The following is a 20,974-nucleotide window of genomic DNA, read 5'->3' on the forward strand; positions in this document are numbered from 1 at the left end:
GCAGATCTTAATGTAGAGCCACGCCTTTAATTAGATGAAATAATGGATGTTTGGGTGAAATGGAACCACAAAAAAATAGGCAGAAAAAACGTGTGGAGGGTTCCCACTGTCCTGAGGAGCGGTTATCTCTTGCTTGTTGTGAAGAGATACTAGTCAGGGTCAGAGGGATATGGCCCAATTCTGGTGTGGTCTCTCCAGTGGGGATGCTGAATTTCCTAGAGAAACCATCCTGTTATCTCTCGATTGGATTTACTATAACTTTCTCTCCTTGTCTTCTCACAGCGGAGTTTGTAATTGGTTCTGACCATTTTTGAATCTTGCTAGTGACATTTTATAGCGGAATTGGTTAAGCCATGTGGATTTTGCCGAAATCCGAGAACAAGGTGAAATAGATCGTAGGCTTCTTGCTGCATGACCCTCCTTTGGTTCTGGGCCAGTTCCTGGCTATGGGGCTATATGGACTGAGGGCATGTGGGCACGCAGGGGAAACAGCTTCCCTCCTGGGGACAGACCTTGGCCCATGATTGTATCTTTTAAGAAATGAATGAATGAAATGAATGAATGAAATCTTTTAACTTTTTTAAACAACAAATGAAACCTTGTTTTGAAGTGTCAGCTAATTAGAGAAGGAACACAAAAGATACCTTCGTTTCATGAAGCATTTTGATTGACTTGGACTGATTTAAAATGTATGCTTTTTTTTTTTTATTAAAGAACCCAGGGGTTTGTTTTTTATTCCTGATTTGGGATGGGGATTATTTTTCAGTATCTCAAAGATTTCTGTAGGATTGAAAATTTTTTCTTACCCATCCAAGTGGGAAGCACAATGTAGGACAGATCCATCATCCTTTGAAATCACTGGAGGCTTCACGTTGGCTGTTGTTCAGTTTATTAATCTGAAGTTTTTCAAAGCAATAGAAGATACATGAGTCTGTTACAGAGACTCAGAAATAACATGGCTTTCCATTAATTTTGCAAACCAGCTTGCCAGAGCTTCTGTAGAGTAGTTTTGAAAAATATTCAGCAGTGCTCGTGAGTTTTTAAGCGGTTGGGGGGACTGACTTTCAGTATTCAGCATCTTTTGAACCTCTTCTCTGTCCCATTTTTTGTTTGCTCTGTGGCAGCACTCAGAAGTCAAAATGGCAAAAGATTAAGCTGGTAAAGGTTAGCTGTAGCCATCTGGTGCTGTTGAGGAATTAATGTCTGAGCACAGCCCAGAGAGACGGCCTCCCTGCCCACCCCCATCCCCAGATCCTCTCTGAACCAGAGGCTTGGATTTCGCTGTAATGGGTCAGGGAGATGAAAATAACTGTCAAGGCTAAAATGTAGTAGTTAATTCAAACGAAGAAGCAGGCAGCAAGCTAAAAGACATTACATCCAGAGCTGCTTGTGCTGAAAGAATTAATAGCTTAATTGAGCATCGCTGAATGGGATGCTGTGTTAAAGTCATCGTCTTGATTTGCTCCTGTCTCTGGAAATACCTGCACACATTATGACAAGGTCAGTAGCAGTTTTAAAGTTTTATTATGATTGTAATTCTGTTTTGGAGTAAGTTGGCTTCCTGCACTATTTTATCCTGTGTTAAGCATCTCATTTATATCTTTCTCTGCTAAATAAAAATGTCCTAGGTAGTTGCCAAAGAACTCCGCCTTATCAAAGGGACTAGTGTAGCACTTAAAACTCTTGTGAGTTTATGTGTAGAGACAGGAATGCAGTGATTTGGGGTATAAAGCATCTATACAGTGTGCTGTTTTGTTATGCAGTCGTTTGCTGATTCACAGCATTGACCTGCAAACCCTCACCTTTTTACTGGTGATGGCATACTGTCAATTTAGAAACTTTAGATCTTTTTTTTTCACCTGCTGTAATAACAAGGTCTGATACATGGTGTCAATACATGTATCTCTGAAATTCTCATGGTAACCTTTATTAATAAGACTTATTTTGGGTTGGTTTTTTTTTTCTGTGCTGGGTCAGCAGTCTGTTGCAATTTAAAAGTGATAGTCTCATAACCTTTGAATGGCAATAAAACAACACTGCTTTTTTTTTTTTTTTTATAACCTCTCTTTCCATTGGAATACTTTTTAAAGAAAATTAGTCTTGCCCCTAGCTTTTGTAAAAGGTTGTAAGTGCAAAGCCAAACTTAAAAGGTACTTCCAAAGTATAAAACATTGAAATCAAGAGTGGGAAATATTTCCAAAGTTAGTTGCTCTGATACAAGCTGTTAAGTGGTGTGAGGAATAGATGAAGGCTGCGTTTTTAGTGTTGGCTAGCGGGTAAGCCCCATGGCCTTATTTTCTTTAACATTCAAACGTGTTAGAGAAATGAACCCACACCATACCACCTCAGTTCAAATAGGCTTCATTTATCTGCTTTCCTGTTGCAAGCTCAGAAGAGGGGTGCTGATTTGGGGCAGTGGTTTTAGAGGAACCTGTGCCAACACAACTCTGTCCCAGATCTGTGTGCAATAAAGCAAAAACTAAAGAAAATCACAATGGGTGTGTAAGAGTGGAGTTTCTAGTAGCCTTTTATTACAGGGATATCCAAGAAGTACTGCTACAATATTATAACTTGCTATGCTGTTTTGCATATAGCAATGTGCATTGTCAAACAGTAATGTAGACCCTGTTGTGCAAAGTACAGAAGCCAGTTCCTAAAATCCATACAGTCTAAGAATTAAAAGCACTTTGTTACATTCAGGCTTAAATGCTCAGCATGTTGCATGATAAAGTCCAAAAATAGAGGTTCCATATTACTCAATTTCAGTATTACTCTCATGTCATGTTGTTCAAGGCTATATGCAAGTGAGGTGACCCTATTATGAAAGGCACAAAGAGCTCAGGTAAAGAGCATGAGATTTGTGGGGTTAAAACAATAGGCAGAATTTCTTTGGATTTCAGCCCAGATTTTTGCTAAAAATGGCTGATGCATGTATTGGCAAAACTTTATTTCCAGCCTGCATGAATGCCAGTGCTGATGATAGTAAAGTCATGCATCTTGTAGAAATAAAACGGTCTTTAGTCAGTAGAATGTAATTTTCCTCATTTTTTTTTCCTACTGGTGAGTCTAAATTAAGTTTATAAAACATGCTGTCTCTTATTTTCCATTTGTAATTCAGAAGTGAGTATATCATTTACTAAGTCACCAGGAAGTCTCCTATGAATTGGGTAATTTGGTTGGTGAGATGCTTAGCTTTGCAATGGATGGCTTCTGTGTGTTTTGGAAACTTAGGAATGGATGGTCCACTTGCTCTCATTTAACCTTTGAAAGCTCAAGTTAACTTTGACAGAATCATGCGAGTACAGCTGTTAGTTGAGGGCAAGCTTTTTTTATCACTCTGTATCTCACCAGTTTTGCTCTTTTGAGGATTGTAATTAATTCAATTACAAGGTCTTTTTTTGCTGAAGACTTTTGGCAGCTTTTTTCCTCAGGTCTTAGGCAGGAGGTCAATGCACTCTGTAGAATGCAATCATAGAAAGTTTTGATGACAGTTACTTCAGAAACTTGAGTGATAAGCAGCATTATCTTTCTGCCAAGAATATTTAAATATAAACATATTGGTTTCGAACAGTAGAATTGCCCAGCTTTCTTGCATTTAATGAAGCTTTTATTGACTTCTACTTGATGGATGTTCAAATGTTCAAAACTGGGCAGTTTTGGTTAGATCAATAAAAATTTGCCTAAGACAAGACTAAAATTGAGTTTAAGGACTAAAATTAATATCACGAAGACTCTGATTAAACTGCCAGCCAACTCTGGGAGCATGTAAACTCTGTGAAGCCTGCCATTTGTTCTGGAGGGCCCAGAAGTCTACACCTAACTCACATGACCAGACTGTGATGGTTGATGGCCAGCCCATGTTCTCCAAACAGTGGTGATGGTAGCAGTGGTTGTAACTAAGCCATTACACTACAAAGAACTTCAGAAATTTTGAGGGGGCCAAAAATATAAGAGGAAGCATGACACATTAGCCAAGTAGTTTAGTGAAGTAGTCTTTTGGTAAAACACAGAAGCGGTCTTGGGATTAGGGTCTAGCTTGCGGAGTTCCTCCTTCCCTCAGTTACAACATTGTGGTCCTTCTTGTGCTCACTGGCCAACTGATTTGGTAGTCCTCTCTACAAGGTGGAGCAGTTCAAATAGGAGAGGTGGAAAACGCTCCTGTAAGAAGAGCTCTGGTGTGCAGGATGTGTGAGTGGTTGGCTGGAGACCTCTCTAATAGGTGAGGAAGTGACACCGGGATCTCCCAGACCCCAAATGAATCTCTGACCGTGAGGTACTCGTACCTGCACCTTACCTGGCCATGATTTAAAAAGAAAGAAAGATGGCCCTGCTTAATTCTTTGGCAGAAAGGATCTGCCTTTACACGTGCAATGGCTGCAGATGTGGGTCTTGAGTGATAGTTCCCAAAATCAGGATTGAGGCTGGAAGGAAGTAAAATTTGTCCCTCCTTTCAGCATTTTTTTTGGAACCAGATTAAAGTTGCTATGCTCTGTCAGCCCCAATTTGCAGGGCTTCCTGCTCAGCTTTCCAGCTGTTTTGTATCTCAGATGTGAGGTATTTTTTCCTCCAAGGGGAATTCCAGTGCTTCTCTCCAGGTTCAGGATTTCATCACAGGGTGCCAAGCGTGGGTAGGCTGCATGTTCCAGTAACTGCAGTGTTTGCTTGGATCTGTACTTCTCAGTTTTACTTAGTCCAGTTCTGAATTGCTTAGATTGGAGAACTATTTTGCTTTAAAGTTCTCTTTTCTATCACCCTTTAAACAGTTACTTGCCTAAGAATTATTTGCATTTCCTACTGTTGGTGTCCATTAAAAAGAGAATTAAATCATATGCAATATTCTTCGAGATCCCTTACAAGTGTGTGGTCTGCTCTAAAAGACTGGGCCAAATGGTGCATGAATTTCTTTTCCTGTGTACTCCCTAAAACTCCAGAATTATGAAGGCACTGCGCCTATTACCATGAACTCTGAGGTGCTGTTTATTATGCTGTAATTTAACACCACATTCATCTGCCTTGATTTCTACTGCTTGTCCTTCACACGTTCTGCATCATCTGAGAAAGGTTATTGATGTGGGCACATTTTTAATGGCACGATTCTCTGGAGCCATCTCCAATGTCTGAGTGATTTGAGCTTCATTTAAATAATGGATGAGAAGCGTTAGTCAGAATCTACTGGTGACTCAGACTGCATTATTCAAAGATACTTACTGACAGTTATAGATTGGTCCAAATTTACTTCTTTTTCCAGGCTGTGTTAAACTAGGCCCTGCATGACATATGTGTCTATTTAAAAAAAATAAATCCTTGTTAACATGTGAAAATCTGTGGGCTTAAGGGCTTTATTTAACCCGTTGCAAATAAGCAATAATAATTAATAAAGTTTTAGCAGGAAAAAGTGAGTATGAAATGGTCCCTTTTCAAGTGAAAAGTGCTTCTTTTCTCTGTCTTGCATCTTGTTCAGGAGTGGACCTGAACATCTTACTCGTAATTCAGTGACTTTCCTGCAGCTTTCCCTGTCCTGGTAGTTGCAGGGGTGAGTGGGTGTGAGACTTCATGGCTGCCTCTTTGTTAGCTGCCCACCGGAAGCATCTTCTGTATTGGTTTGCAGCTTTTAATCTTTGACATGTAAAAGCTCTTCTGGCTCCTAATGGCATTTAAAAAAAAAAAGCCTAGCCTAGGAGATTCTCCAGGATTGATCAGGGTGATGCTGGGCATCTTGCATAGTCTCCTTTTACTCTGTTTTCCCAGAGTAAAAATATTTCCAGTTTCTTTTCTTTCATGTTCATTGATGTGTATAAAGCTCTGGTTGAAAGTGCTGGAGAAGTACGGTGGGGTTTTAATAGGCTGTTGTCTGGAGGTGAAGTGTGACTGAAAAAAGGCTAATAATACCAGAATTGCTTCAGAGGTCCTGCAGACCCCTTGCTTCTTCTGAAGTACTGCAGGTGCCAGTCTCATGTAAGCCCTTCTCTTCCCTGGTTCCTGCAGCAGGAGGTCAAGTGTGGCAGGCTGTTGCACAGCATACGTGTCTGTGTGTATGTGAGCTTTCATGCTGTCCTTTGGAAACCACCTCTGGGAGCAATTGGGGAACTCACTGTCCCTTTTAGTTTCGTATCGCTATTGGAAACTACTTTAACATATTATCACTTTCTTTTATCAGGCAACTGAATGTTCAGGTTTGTCCCTCTTTTTTTAATTGTGTGCAGTAAATATTCCACTAAAAGTAATTCACTCCCTTTTTTTGTTGCCAGGATGCATTGACATTGCAGCTGTGCATGAGTAATGAACAGGTACTTCTTACTGACCCCCCTTTTCTATTTTTACTGCAGGAACTGTGGACATGGGTGGCAAACAGTCCACAGTTGGCGAAGTCTCCATAATTCAGACACCTGTGACAGAAAGCATTCAGGATGCTTACAAAGCTGGAGACACCAGTAAGGCCCAAGAGTTGATTAAATTGTCATGTGAGGAGACTGCACTGCAGGTGGAAAAGGTAGGGTTAGGTTACTACTCTTTCTCAAATTTTATTGGGAAAGAAACCAAAATGCCAAGCTGCTGTCTTCCGTCGTTTCTTATGCAGAAAATCCATTCAGTTATATATGTTATGCTGGTGCTGTAGGGTCCCAGATACAGCTGGTTGTGTGGGGCACTTCAAAAACATATGCTGGGGGATAGTATTTGCCCTTGAAAGCACTGATCAGAAAGATGAGACAGACCACAGGGAACAGTGTATGTAGGAGCAGGAGGCTGTGCAAGTTGGGGTGCTGGTGCTGTGGTCACTAAAACAGGGAAATACATTTTTCTCCATAAAAAGGAAGCAGTTTGTAGAGTTAGCAAAAAATGTGTCCCCCCATCAGTACAACGATGGTTACTGACCCCCTTGGAAGATTTTGCTGCTTGTGTTTGGAACTATATCCTCTGTGCCAGCTTCTGCACTGCTCTGCCTTCAGAGCCCTCATTTTGAGCCTGCTCTTTGCACAGAGCTTATCTTAGTGTTTTGGGAGAGTACCTGCATGTCACGTCCAGGCGTATTGTCCATCTCCAGGATAGGAAGTACTACACCTCATAGCAGAGCTGTGCAAATGCTTTTTCTGTTGGTCCATGAAAAATGGATTTATGCTCACCATTCTGTGCCTTGGGCACTTTTGTGGTAAAGCCATACAAAAAAATATAAAGCAAAAAACCAGCAAATTAATATGAGTTGTATATCATCACCAATTATTAGAATGGCTACTAGTGTTTATGACATTGTCAGTCAACCACAGCGACAGTGAGTATCCATTTGCATGGGCACAAATAAATACACAGCTCTAGAAATGCTCTCTTTCTCTGCCCACTCCCTTTACAGAGAGTTTATGTCGTTGTATTTTCTTTACCAGTGCCAGCTTTTAGGTATTGCAGCAGCATATGGAGATCTGCAGGCGGTGAGGTATTTACTGAAGGAAGCATTAGTGGTGTTACCAACAGAACCTAATGATGACAATGCAGCTGTGGTGGCTGCATATTTTGGACATAAGGACGTTGTGAAAGAGCTGCTGGATTCCTTGCATGGTAAGCCTACTGGGTTGCCTCTGCCTTTCCTCAAGCTTTTTGGTAGCTGTGTGCTATAGCTTCAAGCAGGCATTTATTTATTTTTTTCACATTCCTTGAAAGAGGAGTGACTTAGTCATGGGAAGCTGTGTGGAGGGATCTAATCTCTGCTGTGTTTGAAGAAAATTCAACCATGTGGGGAAAAACGCATGCATAAAAGTATTCCATGTTTGCACATTGGAAGTGGAGGAAGATGCCATTTAGACAATTCATTCCCATCAGTCCTCACAGCTGGGTAACATCCCAGACCCCACAGAGAAATGAAGGGATTTTCAGGAAACAGCATCATCCTGCTCTGCTGATCCAGCAGACACAGTGGTGATGGGAGTGAGAGTGCAGCATGACTGACTGGCAAGTAATAGTTTGGGTGCACAGCTGGCAGCATGCTCTGTGCTCTCTTGTTGGCGTTTTGATTTGACTTTCAGGGGAATTCCTTCTTTAGAATCATCATATTTTAGTTACATTTATTTTAAAAATTATTTTCTAGCAGAACAGAGACATTTTTAGATGCAGACACAATTCTTAAGGCAGCTGTGGGGGCAGTGTTAAGAGCATTACTCTGAGTCAGGACCAGGAACTGTGTTTGGGTCCCCTATTGCTCTCTTAGTGTACTGTGGGCATGGCAGCTGCTTCTCACTGGGACCCTCTATGGATTCAGGGTCTGGTAGTCCTGCATAGCAACCAGAGTGAATTGCTGTCTTGACCTCAGACACTGCAGTAACCGCAACAGCTAAGCTAGGCCTCTGCAATATTTGACCTGAATATAGCTCTAGTTCCTCACTGGAACAATATACTTGCCAGTGACCTCAATGAGAACAGGAATAACCTTTTGGGAGACCTGCTTGTTTGGAGTTCTTAAACTGTTAGAGCACTAATAAGCAAAAGGAATGTTCCAGTTTGGGGGAATCAATTAAATGTAATATTTCCTTCAGCCAGAAAGGAGGCTGACAATGCTGGGTTTGTAACCTAGTAGCAAAAATTAAATTATATTAATATAATGCTCTCAGTAATGAAAAGTGACTTAAGTAGTTTCTGGAAATTTAGCTCGGTTTAGAACTGACCAAATTCCCTTAAACCCTTGCTTCAGGGGGTCAGGGGAGGTGCTCTATACAAACAGCAGCTTTCAGAAGTTTTTATGCAGGACTTTCCATTTCTTTCCCTGGGAAGTTACACAGAAACCAATCACAGGGCTTAGGAATAAATTGCATGAATTTGCAATTTGGCTAATGCACTGCAGTGATTCCCTCTGGCTCAGTGTGAACTTCTTGTGGCTTACAGCTGAAGTGGAGCCCGTTTTTTGCAGCATGAGGGTGAGTGGTTTAGTCAAGTTGTTAAGTATACAAAGAGTGATGTAATTTCCACATGGAGAAACTGCAAAAAAAAAAAAGCTGACATGTAAACTTGGGCTTGTGGATGTTTCTATAAGCATTTCAAAGGGAATGTGAATTTGTAAAGTAAATGGAGGTGATACTGTGAATCAGGGAAGATTTGAGGACTGCTTACTGTTAATAGAAATAATCCTGTCATGAGCATTTAGTTACATGCGCAGAATTATGCACACCTGGAGGAAAGCATTGATCTACAGGCAAAACATTAATTCAGCAGAAAAAGCAGTTTGGGGATGACTAAAACATTAGCAAATTCATGCAGAAATCAGAACATGGTATTTTAGTTTTTAGCCTTAAATGACATTTGTCTAACTTTACAATGAATTGATAGTAAAGAATTCAACCAAAATGAAATATTTCAAGGGGAAATGAAATTTTTGGGGGAGAGTTTAGGTTGCAGTGAAAACAAACTAAAACAATTATTTTGTGTTGTCTGAAACAGTTGTTTTTGTTTTATTCATCCAGTAGCATGAAAAGTTATCTGGTTGTCCCCATTATTTGTATACCGTCTCATGAACTTGGAAGAAGAGGCCTATCTTGGATGTTTGGATCTAACATCTGTTGGATCATGCCTGTTGTCTCTGGATGCAAAGACAGTCCTGGTCATCCCTTGCCACCTCTGTCTGGGATTAGATGTTTGATTTTTCTGCTGGTAGCCTAGCAGGCACCCTCAGAACCTTCCACTGTTTCTATCTTATGCATACTTAGATCAGGAGCAGTCAAAAAAGTTCGCTCATTAGTTGGGTAGGTAATGAAGAACAGTTAAGCAAAGCTAAAAACTTTGTGCCTGACCAGCTTAGGGCTCTTCTGTAACACACTCTGGCAGTGCAGTCTGCTCCTTTGTCCTCAGGGGCTTCACCCTATACCCTTTGCATAGCCACTATTTGTGGATGACTCTTGCACATCACAGCCCGGTGGCATCAACTAAGTCAAATGCCTTATCTTTTCCATAGGTCCTAGTACTTGCCAACAACTCCTGAACTGGATGCTGGCCATAGCCTGCCAGCAGGGACATTTGGACATAGTAAAACTCCTAATTCGTGCATACAGTGCTGACCCAGAGAGCTGTGCAGTCAGGAAGAATGAGTTTCCAGTTCTTATACGGTTGCCCCTCTATGCTGCTATAAAGGCAGGTATGTATTTGCATGCTTCAAAACTTTGCCCCTTTTCTGCAATGTCTTTTAAAGAATGAGCTGAGTTGTTCACATCTAGGAAAGTATCAGTGTGGACTGACTCGCCTGGAATTGTCCTGGATTTCCAGTGGAATAAATTAAAATAAAATTGGCTCTGAGTCTTTTGACTTAGCCAAATTTAAGTCAGGGCCTTCTTAAGTTAGATTACTGTAAATACTGAGAGGATGAACTTTCCTCTATAAACTCCTAGGGAAAAGACCCTTCCAAAATAGAAACCTTGCAAGTAAAAGCATTATTGTTGTGGACACTCTGGCACACATGCTTGGTATAGGCTGAATAATTTACACTTCAAAGCACAGCTGTGTGTATAGTTTAATAAGACAGGGAAAAAAGAGAAAAAAGAAAGAGCCTGAGCCAGTGCTTTTACATAGTGTCTTTGCTGTCTCAGTTTGACCAAACTAAATCGTATCACGGGAGGAAACAGTCTTTATACAGTTCAGTTTCCTTTTTGCACACCCCCATGGTTTTTTTCAGAAGTGGTTATTTCCCAGGATTTCTGTTCAGGTCCTTGTTGGTTCATTCACATGAGAAGAAGAGAACAGACAATCTGCTTTTCTCTAAAGGGAATGAAGATGTAGCCGTGTTTTTATTACGGAATGGAGCTTTCTTTTGTTCCTACATCCTGATGGACAGTCCTGAATCCAGCAAACACCTTCTGAGAAAGTATTTCATTGAGACGAGCCCACTACCAGGCAGTGCTCCAGCAAAAACAGTAAGTAGCCATTTATCTGTCTGAAGAGACATTCTTTTAAAGGAGCATCATGTTAATAATTGATATTTGTCTTCGTGTACCATGTGGTTGGTGATGATTCTTCTCAACTAAGAGCCTTGTGGTTTGCTACCCATTTAGAAAACAAACTGTGAAAGTGGCTTTCATGCCACTGCTGAATTGCAAGGTGTAAAACATTAGGCCTTTAAATGACATCATTGTGCAAGACGCTGTGAGCACCAGCTTCAGCTTGGCAATTTTAACCTCAGTGAGTGAACCAGGCATATGCTGTGGAAAGGAAACATTGACTTTGTGCTCAAAGTCTTCCAGAGAAATAAACACTACCACAGGCTTCCTCTGTGACCCCAGGATAATCACTTCATTTAGATTTCTATTGTGCATTCTGGTTGCAAGGTAATGCCACAAGCTCTGTGCTGTCCTGGAGTGTTAGCACAGTGCAGAGCTGGGCATAAACCCTTCTCTTCCGCTGCGTCTGATAGCTCAGATGCAGCATGTACAAATAGGCTCATGTCGCTTTTTGTTAACATGGAGCATGAGTAGAGCAAGCTCACATCTGCTGAAAATAATCTTCCCCACTTCAGATCCTCATTAGTAAAAGATGGCTGGTAGCCTTTACTATCACTTGCTCAGGACAGATCTGTCTTTCTGCAGCAGCATGGAGAGTATGATGTGTGATCAGATCATATTAACTGAGCTGTCCTTCTCCCACAGAAATGGTTTTTGATGGGACGCAGAGGCTAACAAAAAGCAATTTTTTACCTTGGAAAGACCTCTGTTCGCTACTTAGCCACTTACAATCTTTTGACAATTTTGGTAATTCATTTGTGTCTTTATTTCTTCCACTGTAAAATGGGGAGATTTAAACTCCTCACATCTCACAGCCATTGGAGGGCTTAATACATGATGTGATGCTTTGAGATCTACAAATGAGTAGCATTGTTTTCATGCAGGGTATTATTACATTTAATGATTATCACATGTCTTTGTATAACTAGGCTATATTCTTCGTTCTTTTAATCTTTATTATCCAAGTCTCCTTTATTCAGAACTGAAAAATGTCTCACAGCATACACTGTTACTGCTTTATAGGGAAGCGTGTAGTATTTTGTATTATTTCTACTGTTATCCAGCAATTTAGCTATCAGACATTTTTCATTTTTCCCCTCAGTATGTAGATTAACTGACACTGAGTAGGAGCATCAGAGCCCTGTGCTTTCAATAGTTACAGTTTTCATCAGGTCATAAAAATTTTGCAGTGAAAAATTGAGGGAAATTTTTCAATCAGGGCTCTGTCTGCGTGAATCCTGTTGCCAGTTGAGTATCTGTTTGCTCAGCTCGTAATATTGTGGGGTGTTGATTCTGCTTTGGTGTTAAGTAAAAATAAGTGGAGAGGTTTTCATAGTTTTACGAACTTCTCCGTTCTCTCTTTTCCTGCCAAAACCCTGTCTCTCTGGATTCCCAATGATACTGTGAATGTAAAGGACTACAGTCCACATATGTGAGCTTGACTTCATTAGGTTCAATCAGCAGATTTAGAGCCCTTCCTGTGGGATTCTTAGTTTTGTTGACAGGTAAACAAAAGGAAGCTAAACCATAGATGTTTCTGAATAAGTGTTGATAAAACTACTTGCCTTTTAGAAGAAAAAAAGTCCAACTAACTCGATAATTCAGCTTGAATAAACTTGGAATAAATCTTTGAATCACAGGGAAGAGGTCTGTTTTCCATGTGAACTTGCTGGCAATATTTAACTTAGCTGCTGTAAAAATGACTCAGCTTTGCTGTTGTCACACCCTGAGTGAAGAAGAGAGCAGTCTTAAAACATCAGCTAATTGCCAGAAGGGCCTGGTTTAAAAAAAAAGAAAAAGAAAAAGAAAAAACAAAAAAAATAGACCCAGAAACTCGACCTTGATTCTTCTAGTAGCTAGTTTATTTTTAAATATGTTTGCTTATTTAATGCTTTCTCTTTGAATTCATTTTGGCAGACTGGGCCAAATTCAGGAAAGTTTGTCCTAGTTTGTCTGCAGAGCTCAGGTTTCTGGGAGGTGACAGTCACACACCCTGATAGTTGTTTAAAACACTACTTCATGGCAGCTGCAAACAAGCTGCCTCAGTGCTTTCCTGATATCTCATAAGGTTCATGAATGTAAGTCTTCTTGTGTAAGTGCTTTGGTGCATTTTGCACTGGGATGAAGCAAAAAAGGATTGTGCAGAGACTGCGATGTGTATGGCAGCCAGCTGGATGTCAAAAAGTCTCTCCTCTTGGACAGGGCAGACTGAGCACCAATCATTTCAGAATGAGCCCAGAACTTCAAAAGGGTTTGTCCCATCTGTGCTATCTCTGAGTGAAAACACTGCACATTTGACCTCCAGTTGATTTCACAGTGGTGAATACTACCAGCTATGCATAAAATGTAGTTGGAGAGCTCGGTTTAGCTGCCACACCTTTCAGGCAGCCATTGCGCTGTGCAGTGCTGCCCTTTCTGAGACAAGAGGAGTTACATCTCATTTTTCTAATATCTGTTTCTCCTTTTTTGTTTGTTTTTTTTTTTCCTGGCATAAATTTATCCCCACAGCAAACCACAGTCTTGCTGAAGAGAGGAAGTGCTCCATTTTTAAAAGAACAGGTACCAAATGCCAAAAAGATACCCTGCACTAAAGTGGCTGGGCACGGATTTCAGACTTCGATAGCTCTAGTCAGCATGGAGATAAATGTAACCTCCCAGTGTGTGCAGTGTGAGTTGTATTTATTTTTCCCATTACAGACCAGAAAAGAGCTTAAACTGCTGCATTTTCCCTTGGAAATATTTTGCCAAGAATTTTATACGCAAGCATGCAAATGTACATGTATGTGTGTGATCTTCTTCTGATTTCTTTATCCACTGCCTGGCTAATTGCAGTTACATCACCATGGGTAAAGAAATCTGCAGCAGTTCCACTCAAGATTCACAGCAGCATTATTGGTGGAGGAATAGATCACTGTCCTCAGAATATCCTGTCTACAGGAAGAGCAAAGTTCTGTTAGGGCATGTCACATCATTTAGGAGAAATGCACAACAGCCTTTTTTAATCACCTTACCAAACGGTCTCAAATCTAAGTAAATTTTTTTTGCATTTATAGTTCATCGTTTGCCCAAGAGCAGCGGGGTTTCTTGCTTCTGCACAATTTCCAGTCCCGTGTCTTCCTTAGTGCATCCCCTGACATCACTGCAGTAGATTTCCATTTAGTTTTCAGGACTCATACTGAGAAATTCTTTCCTTTGCAGGAGAGGGGAGCCTACAGAGGTTTTCATTGCCCTTCTGAAGAGCAGTAAGCTGCCCAGAGTCAGGCTGTGCCCAGGAGGTAACAGCCTCTGAACACCATCCCTCTCATTTGAGCACAGAGCTCACCAGCCAGTGTCAAATGGAGAAGGGTTGAGCTGATCACTGGCTCTGCAAGTTCAGCATAACAGACCTTTGGCATCAAAGAAACAGGCTTTTCTGGGAAGATAGTGGAGATGATTAAGTATGACTTGGGGAGGAAATCCCCTCTCTTTGTGCCATTGCTGTCAGGCTTTCTTTCACTTAATTATGTTTTCACTGCAGAGTGCTGAGCCAAGTAAATCCTTAAGGAAACCACACTGACATCAGGTTACTAGCACCAGGATGAATTTGGTCCACTGTCCCTAAGTCAGATGAAGGGACTTGGCTGATCCTCCAGTTTGCAGCACTCAGGTAGAAGAGACACTGTCAGTCCTGGGCTCTGGTTGAGGAGGAAGACTGAGTGCAAGGAGATTCAAAAAGCTTCCTAGCAGATGGGGACACCTACCCCGCAGCATTAATAGCAGGTTTTGGATTTCACAATCTAGTCTGTGGTTTTAGAAGTCGCTATCTGAATTCTGCAGGTATCTTCCTATCACATTAAATCCCTGAGGCCATGGCTCTGCATTTTTGAGGTAAATGATACACAGCAATCTAAATGCAAAACAGAGATGAGTATCAGTCTGAAACAAGAAGCAGCAGAGACGCATGGTCCTGCTTGCACCCACTAAAAGCAGGCTGTAGTTTTTATTATTACTGCATTGGTTGGTGTACTTAAGGACAATTACTTTTCTTGTACTGGAATAAGAGCCTGGGCCCACTGTAAAGAGCATCGTCTTGAAATTGAGCAGGAACTGAGAGAGGGGATAACCACCATCAGTTCTTTTTTCTGATTTTTTTTTTTTATGGCATCTTTGTTGGGAGCAATTTAATTAAGCAGGAAGAGAAAAGAGGGAGTTGGAGTCTGTAGTGCATTTTTACTCGCGGCTCCCCTGAGTGAAGAGGAAATGTTAATGTCCCATTATATGGACTGGCAAACAGAGTCTGGGTAGCCTGAGACAGTGACTGGTGTCACACAAGAAATCTGGGGCTCTGGAGTCTGAATTCAGGATCTCAACCACAAAAGCCTGCTTTCTCCTGTGAGGAGGAAACCAAATGAGCAAGCCAGCTCTCCAGGCCTTCGTTCCCATCACTGCCAGGATTTCAAAGCCCTATATGGGTTATACGCATCCTTATGTGACTGCAGGACCTGTGGATATCCTTTTGCATGGAATATTTGCCCAAGTTTTTGGCTGTAATTCTCAATTTTCTTGCTTCTGTTTGTTTAGGTAGAATAAGTGAATAGTTCAGGGGGTTGGATACTCTGGTCATGGATGCTTATCTTAAGAAAGCTGCTACAGAGCATCCCACTTTAGATCAGATGCTAAAAGATGTTTAAAAAAAAGCCAGGAAAATTTTCCTTCCCTGTTTTCTTTTTGGGCCATGGTGCGGATCCTATGCATCCACAGCCATTGTGGCGATAACATTGCCAAAGGAGAAAGTGCCAGGATACTACCACTTCCATCTTAGTGTACTTTCAGTTGAAAGTTGTCCTGAACTTCCAGGGTAAATCTCCTCTGGACAGCATCTTTGTTATGTGTCCTGCCCAAAGCAGTGCTAGTCTTTGTGCTAGTCTTTGGTACGGGATAATAACAGCATGCAATATCAGTGCCGAGACCACCTTTGAATGTAATTCCCCTGTTTTCCTTGTTGCAGGGTGAAAAGTAGCTTTAGTCTCGCAGCCACATCTTCATCACAGATTGATCTACCACCTTGCTCCAGCAGCATGGGGTCAGTAAAAGGCAGCTTCAGCCACTGCCTGAAATCTCCGTGAAGAGCGTTGGCAGACAGCAAGCTGTAAATGGAAATAGAGGAAAGAGCATGGCTGATCTCCATGGCTTCATTTTTGAGGTTTAGACTCCTTCTGAGCAAGGCCTTTGTGGTGGTTACAGGAGATAATTGATGGGTCTGATAGACAGGCTGAGATGAATCCACCTTTCTGTAACCCTCAGTGCTGTGTTAGCAGTTCCATTCCCTGTGTTAGCGGTTCATAGCCCATGTCTTGACGATACAGGTAAGCAGGAAGCCCCGTTCTTACTAGCAGTTATTTTTTAAGATCATAGACATGTTGTCTGGAATTGCTGCCTAAAAGTCTGGATTTTCCCTTATTCATTCTGGTTTAACCCCTCCACCCCCATTTTGGCTGAGTCTCAGCATAGCTTTTGAAAAAATTTGGCTTTCCTGGAAAGAAAGGATCAGGAGGAGTATGCATTGCGAGCCAAGGTTAGTTGTTAAAATGGCTAATTCCTTGTTAAATGTTTCTCACATATCTAGGCAGACTGTGCTTGTATTATACTTTCCGCAGCTGGATCTTTGTCACATCTTTCTCTTCTAGCCTGAAGAGGCCATTCCTATTAAAAATCTACATGAAGCATGTGTAGTTGGGGATCAGGCCTTTTCTTAACTCTTTACTAAACCAAGGGGTTTGTGGTATTTGATTTTGCTAATGCAGAGCATGTGATTCTATCCAGCACTTTTAGATAGGAGGGTGATGGGTTTTTCTATATAAGCAGAAGTCATGGTGTATATTTAATTGTCCTGGCATAAAAAGGCTTTTGCTGGCATCACTATAAACCACAATATGGTATAAACAACATCAGTAAGAGAACTTCATTGCTGATTAAGCTGTATTTCTATCAGGGACAAATTTAGCTCATCCAGGATGGAGCTACAGTGATGCTGCCCTCCTCCTCTCCCCAGCCATGTGCTCCTCCCCCCTCTTGCCTCAGTACCATTCTAAGTTGTTTTTTGGTGACCTCGGCTGGTAGCTAAACCAGCTGAAAATTCTCTCTCTGAAATAAAGAGTAATAATATTGTAAGACAGGGTACTGCCCTGAATATGCATGTAAATAGCCAGACAGATATCAATACTACTTGAAGATTTTTTTTGTAGTGTAGAGCTGGTTTCCTGCATTACCTGGATTTAGGGATCTGGCTCCTATTATGAGCTCTTGGGGCAATTCAAGGAACGAGAAAAAAATACTCAAGTGTCTCAGCACAAATGTGCTCTTCCCCAGTGAGGTTTCCTCACGCTGGGAAGATCTTCCAGTCCCTTAGCATCAGTACCACATCCCTCTCCTGAAGTGTGGGGTGGCTAGGGATGGAAAAGGGAATCTGACCTGTGTGTTTATACTCTCTGTTACCATAAATCACAACTGAGTGCTGTCCAGTGATGTAAACAAGCTCAGTCTTGGGCTGTTACCGGTGAAAAGAAAATTACAGGGAACTACATACAGAATTTAAAACAAGAGTTTGTAAGCAGGAAGCTGTTAAATATACAGACTTGGAAAATCTATCAGTAAAGCAGAATATGTTTAGTGCCAGTGTGAAAGCTTTGCAGTGTAACTCCCATTAGGTACTGTATATTTTGCAGTAGCAGTGGGTACTCTGCTTAATTTGACTTCTTGTTGCTACTGGCTTGCTGTGTTTTTTATGGATGCCTTGTGGCATGGTGGTGAATGTAGCTTTACACAAACAGCTTGTGATCTCTGCCTTGATTTCCCCAGTGATACAATGGGCATAGTATTTCCATTTATATTTGCAGGGCTGTCCTGAGGCTTCACTAGTGAGCATTTGAAAAGCACTACGTCTACAATAAGTACTACTACTGTCAATTTCTAAAAACTGCAACTGTTTGTACTTACCCTTTATTGCATTCTCCTAGACATTTGAACTGTGTGATCTTCATTAGTTGGAGTTCTGAGTCTCAAATAAACATTTGAGATAGACCTTTGTTTCCCTTTTCTTTCTATCCTTTCCCAAAATATATTCCTTTTAGTTTTAAATTTGGGGTTAAAAATCTTAAGTGCTAAATACTGGGAATTGGAAAGCAATTAAATTTGCTGTTGGGTCCTTGCTGCCTCCTGGTGGAGAATTAATGATCACTTCATTGAGGCTGTCTTTGGGAAGAGTTATGTCAAAAACACTAAGCTTATGAAAACGTTTTGAGACTAACATTTTAAACGTGTATTTTGGAATATAAATCTCATTGGAACGCAATGAGATGATCTTGAAAATGAAGCCTGGGTTGTTTACTTGCATTGATGACCATTATGTGTTCATGTTTTCTTCTGTCCAAGCTGGAGCCTGAAATAAGTAGTTATGCCTTTGACAACAGCTTCTATTTTTTTTTTTTTCCAAAAGAGGATAAAACAACTTCCTCGTGTTACTGTCAAAAGCAACAGAACATTATCTAGAAAGGAGGCAACTGCGAAGATCATGTCTCTCGGAATCTAAACTATCTTCCTAAATGATACTGAGCAAATTTCTAGTGTTTAGAAATGCTTTACAAGAGGGTGTTTGCCTTTCCTTGCCTTTCACAGATGTGCCTTTGCAAAACCTAAACCTTGCCCAGAATGGTTTGGCTGCTTGTTGTTGGAAGGTTTAAGGTGGAAGAGCAGTGCCTGGGCATATATTAATTATTCCAGCAACAGGCCTCCTCCTAAGAAGTCATTACCACACTCAGCAGATCTATCCCTGTCCTCTCTGCAGATGCACAAGCAATGATCCGTAAGCACTTCAGGGACTGACTGCTCCACAGGGGTTCCACTGGACCTGCCTGGCCTCTTGGTGTTCAGAGTCCCCTGGAGATCAGAGCAGCAATGCAGACCATGTCCAAGAGACAGAGTGGGGTTTGGTCTGCAGAGTCTGGATTTAAGATGGTTTCCATGATCTGTCCATATCATGCTGCTAGTGTAGGGTGTGAATGCGTCTTGTGGGACAGGGAGCCCAGCCCCATGGAAGCTCACTGTACATTGTTGGATGAACAAACCACTATAGTCTGTCCAGCTCTTGGATGAGAGTGCTGGTTTCAGGCAAGGGCAGCTCACCCTTTGTGGGGCACACTAGAGCTGGTGTATGGACTGGTGAAGAAGTCCAGGTCCCCTGCTTGTGCTTGCTCATGGTCTTTGGAGTGAGATCATGGGGCAGCTATATGGTGGGGCCTGCTGATATCCAGGCATGATTTCATCTCTGAGTCAGTTTAATTCCTAGAAGCAGATTGGAAAGTGAGCAAAATGTTCATGGTCTGTGCTCTGATCTGCCAGATTCCTGGTGGTGTAACACAAGCTGAGAGCAATTGGGATTTTACTAACATGGTTTTCTCTTCTTTATCTGACATATGCAGGCTTTGTGTGTGAACTGGTCAAACCTCAAACTGCCCTGGGTGGATCTGGACTGGCTGATAGATATCTCCTGTCAGATAACTGAGCTCGATCTCTCTGCCAACTGCCTGGTCTCCCTTCCATCTGTGATCCCATGGGGACTGATAAACCTCAGGAAGCTCAGCCTGGCTGACAATCAGCTGACGGAGTTACCCAGTGTACAGTCATCTGATGAAATTATATGTACAAGGTGTGTGCACTAGATGCCTACAGCAAACTGAACCCATACGGAGAGCAGGTGCAAATGAGTCAGTTGTGCTTGTGTGAAACTGCGTAAGTGAAAAGCATATGCAGGAGCTTCTTGGTTTATTTTCTGTCTGCTGCAAGGTTTAACTTAAGGTTGCCCTTTTGCATTCTCAGTGTTTCCAAGTTAGTTGTCAGGACAATTACAAGGACTGTATTGTCCTGACAATATTCCTGTATTGTCTCATGTTGCTTCTGCTTTTCTCCAGTTCTAGTGAGCCCCACTCCTCTAAGTCTAAGCCCTGAGCTGACTCAGATTGACATTTGCTGGCTGGTATCACTTATTTGATCTGCTGTCTATCCAGACTATTTCTAACTGTTCCCTGGAAGGGTTAATTTTCTAAATAGTTTTTTTTGCTTTGCCTTGTGAGAGCACATTCCAGCTGCTTTCATTCAGATCTACAGTTGTCCTGGTAAAGATGTCTATGGCAATAGGAGTCTTTGCTAGGATTTTATTGATGCCTGATTGAGTATCTTCTGTACTTAACAGGTTACTCGAGGTTGATGTATCCAACAACAGGCTCTCTACTCTCCCTTCTGGATTCTTACATCTTAAAAACCTTAAAAAACTCATTGCTTCCAAAAACTATATGGAGAAGTTATTTGACGAGGAAAACAGTACGTACAGTCCAGTGTTGTGTTGTGCTTACATTTCAAGTCCTGATTGATCTGTAAAGGAGAACCCCAAACTGTTATAATAATTACTGTTATAATACTTAAAGACAGTATTAGCTAGAGATGCTTAGCCTCTCTTAATCCTTTGTCCAAAGTACGTGAAAAGGCCTAGTTGTTTTTCAGCACTCATGAAATCCTTTGGCTCTTATCTAGCAAGTATGCAGCATCTTGCTGGATCAGACTGCTATGATGCTTACACCAAGTCTACAATATTTCATGTTTTCTAGCAACTAATTGGATTGGTTTAAGGAAGCTGCAGGAGTTTGACATCTCTGACAACCGGTTGGTGGAACTTCCAACGGTTTTTCTGTACTGCTTCAAGTCCCTAAACATACTGAATGTTTCCAGAAATCAGCTGAAAGTGTTTCCAGATCCCTGGGCCTGCCCCTTGGTAAGTTGAACTTCTCTGACAGAATCAGAGGCTGAAAAAGCTGTTGAAACAGTACAAAAAAGATACTGTGATGCTTAAAAAGCTCTCAGATGTCTTAGACTAAAAGGCTGTTCTGTTTCTGTAGGAGTGCCCCTGCTTGATTTGGTTTATGGGTCTCAGATCAAGTCTTTCTGAGGTTCTACCCTGTTCTCACCATGTTGATGGCATT

The 20,974-nt window shown here is 41.4% G+C and overlaps 1 protein-coding gene across 1 annotated transcript in view; it reads left to right on the top strand.

The window, feature by feature from the left end:
• Positions 1–20,974, top strand: part of LRRK1 (leucine-rich repeat kinase 1) — a 77,386-nt gene that overhangs the window by 12,509 nt on the left and 43,903 nt on the right. Inside the window, exons 2-8 of the mRNA XM_010572051.1 lie at positions 6,327–6,490; positions 7,377–7,548; positions 9,929–10,108; positions 10,732–10,880; positions 19,421–19,647; positions 20,191–20,318; positions 20,603–20,766. Coding sequence (XP_010570353.1) covers positions 6,327–6,490; positions 7,377–7,548; positions 9,929–10,108; positions 10,732–10,880; positions 19,421–19,647; positions 20,191–20,318; positions 20,603–20,766 — 1,184 coding nt within the window. The remainder of the gene's footprint in view (positions 1–6,326; positions 6,491–7,376; positions 7,549–9,928; positions 10,109–10,731; positions 10,881–19,420; positions 19,648–20,190; positions 20,319–20,602; positions 20,767–20,974) is intronic.

The sequence above is a fragment of the Haliaeetus leucocephalus genome, unplaced genomic scaffold, assembly GCF_000737465.1.
Source record: "Haliaeetus leucocephalus isolate CR32 unplaced genomic scaffold, Haliaeetus_leucocephalus-4.0 Scaffold339, whole genome shotgun sequence".
Classification (NCBI taxonomy): Eukaryota; Metazoa; Chordata; class Aves; order Accipitriformes; family Accipitridae; genus Haliaeetus; species Haliaeetus leucocephalus.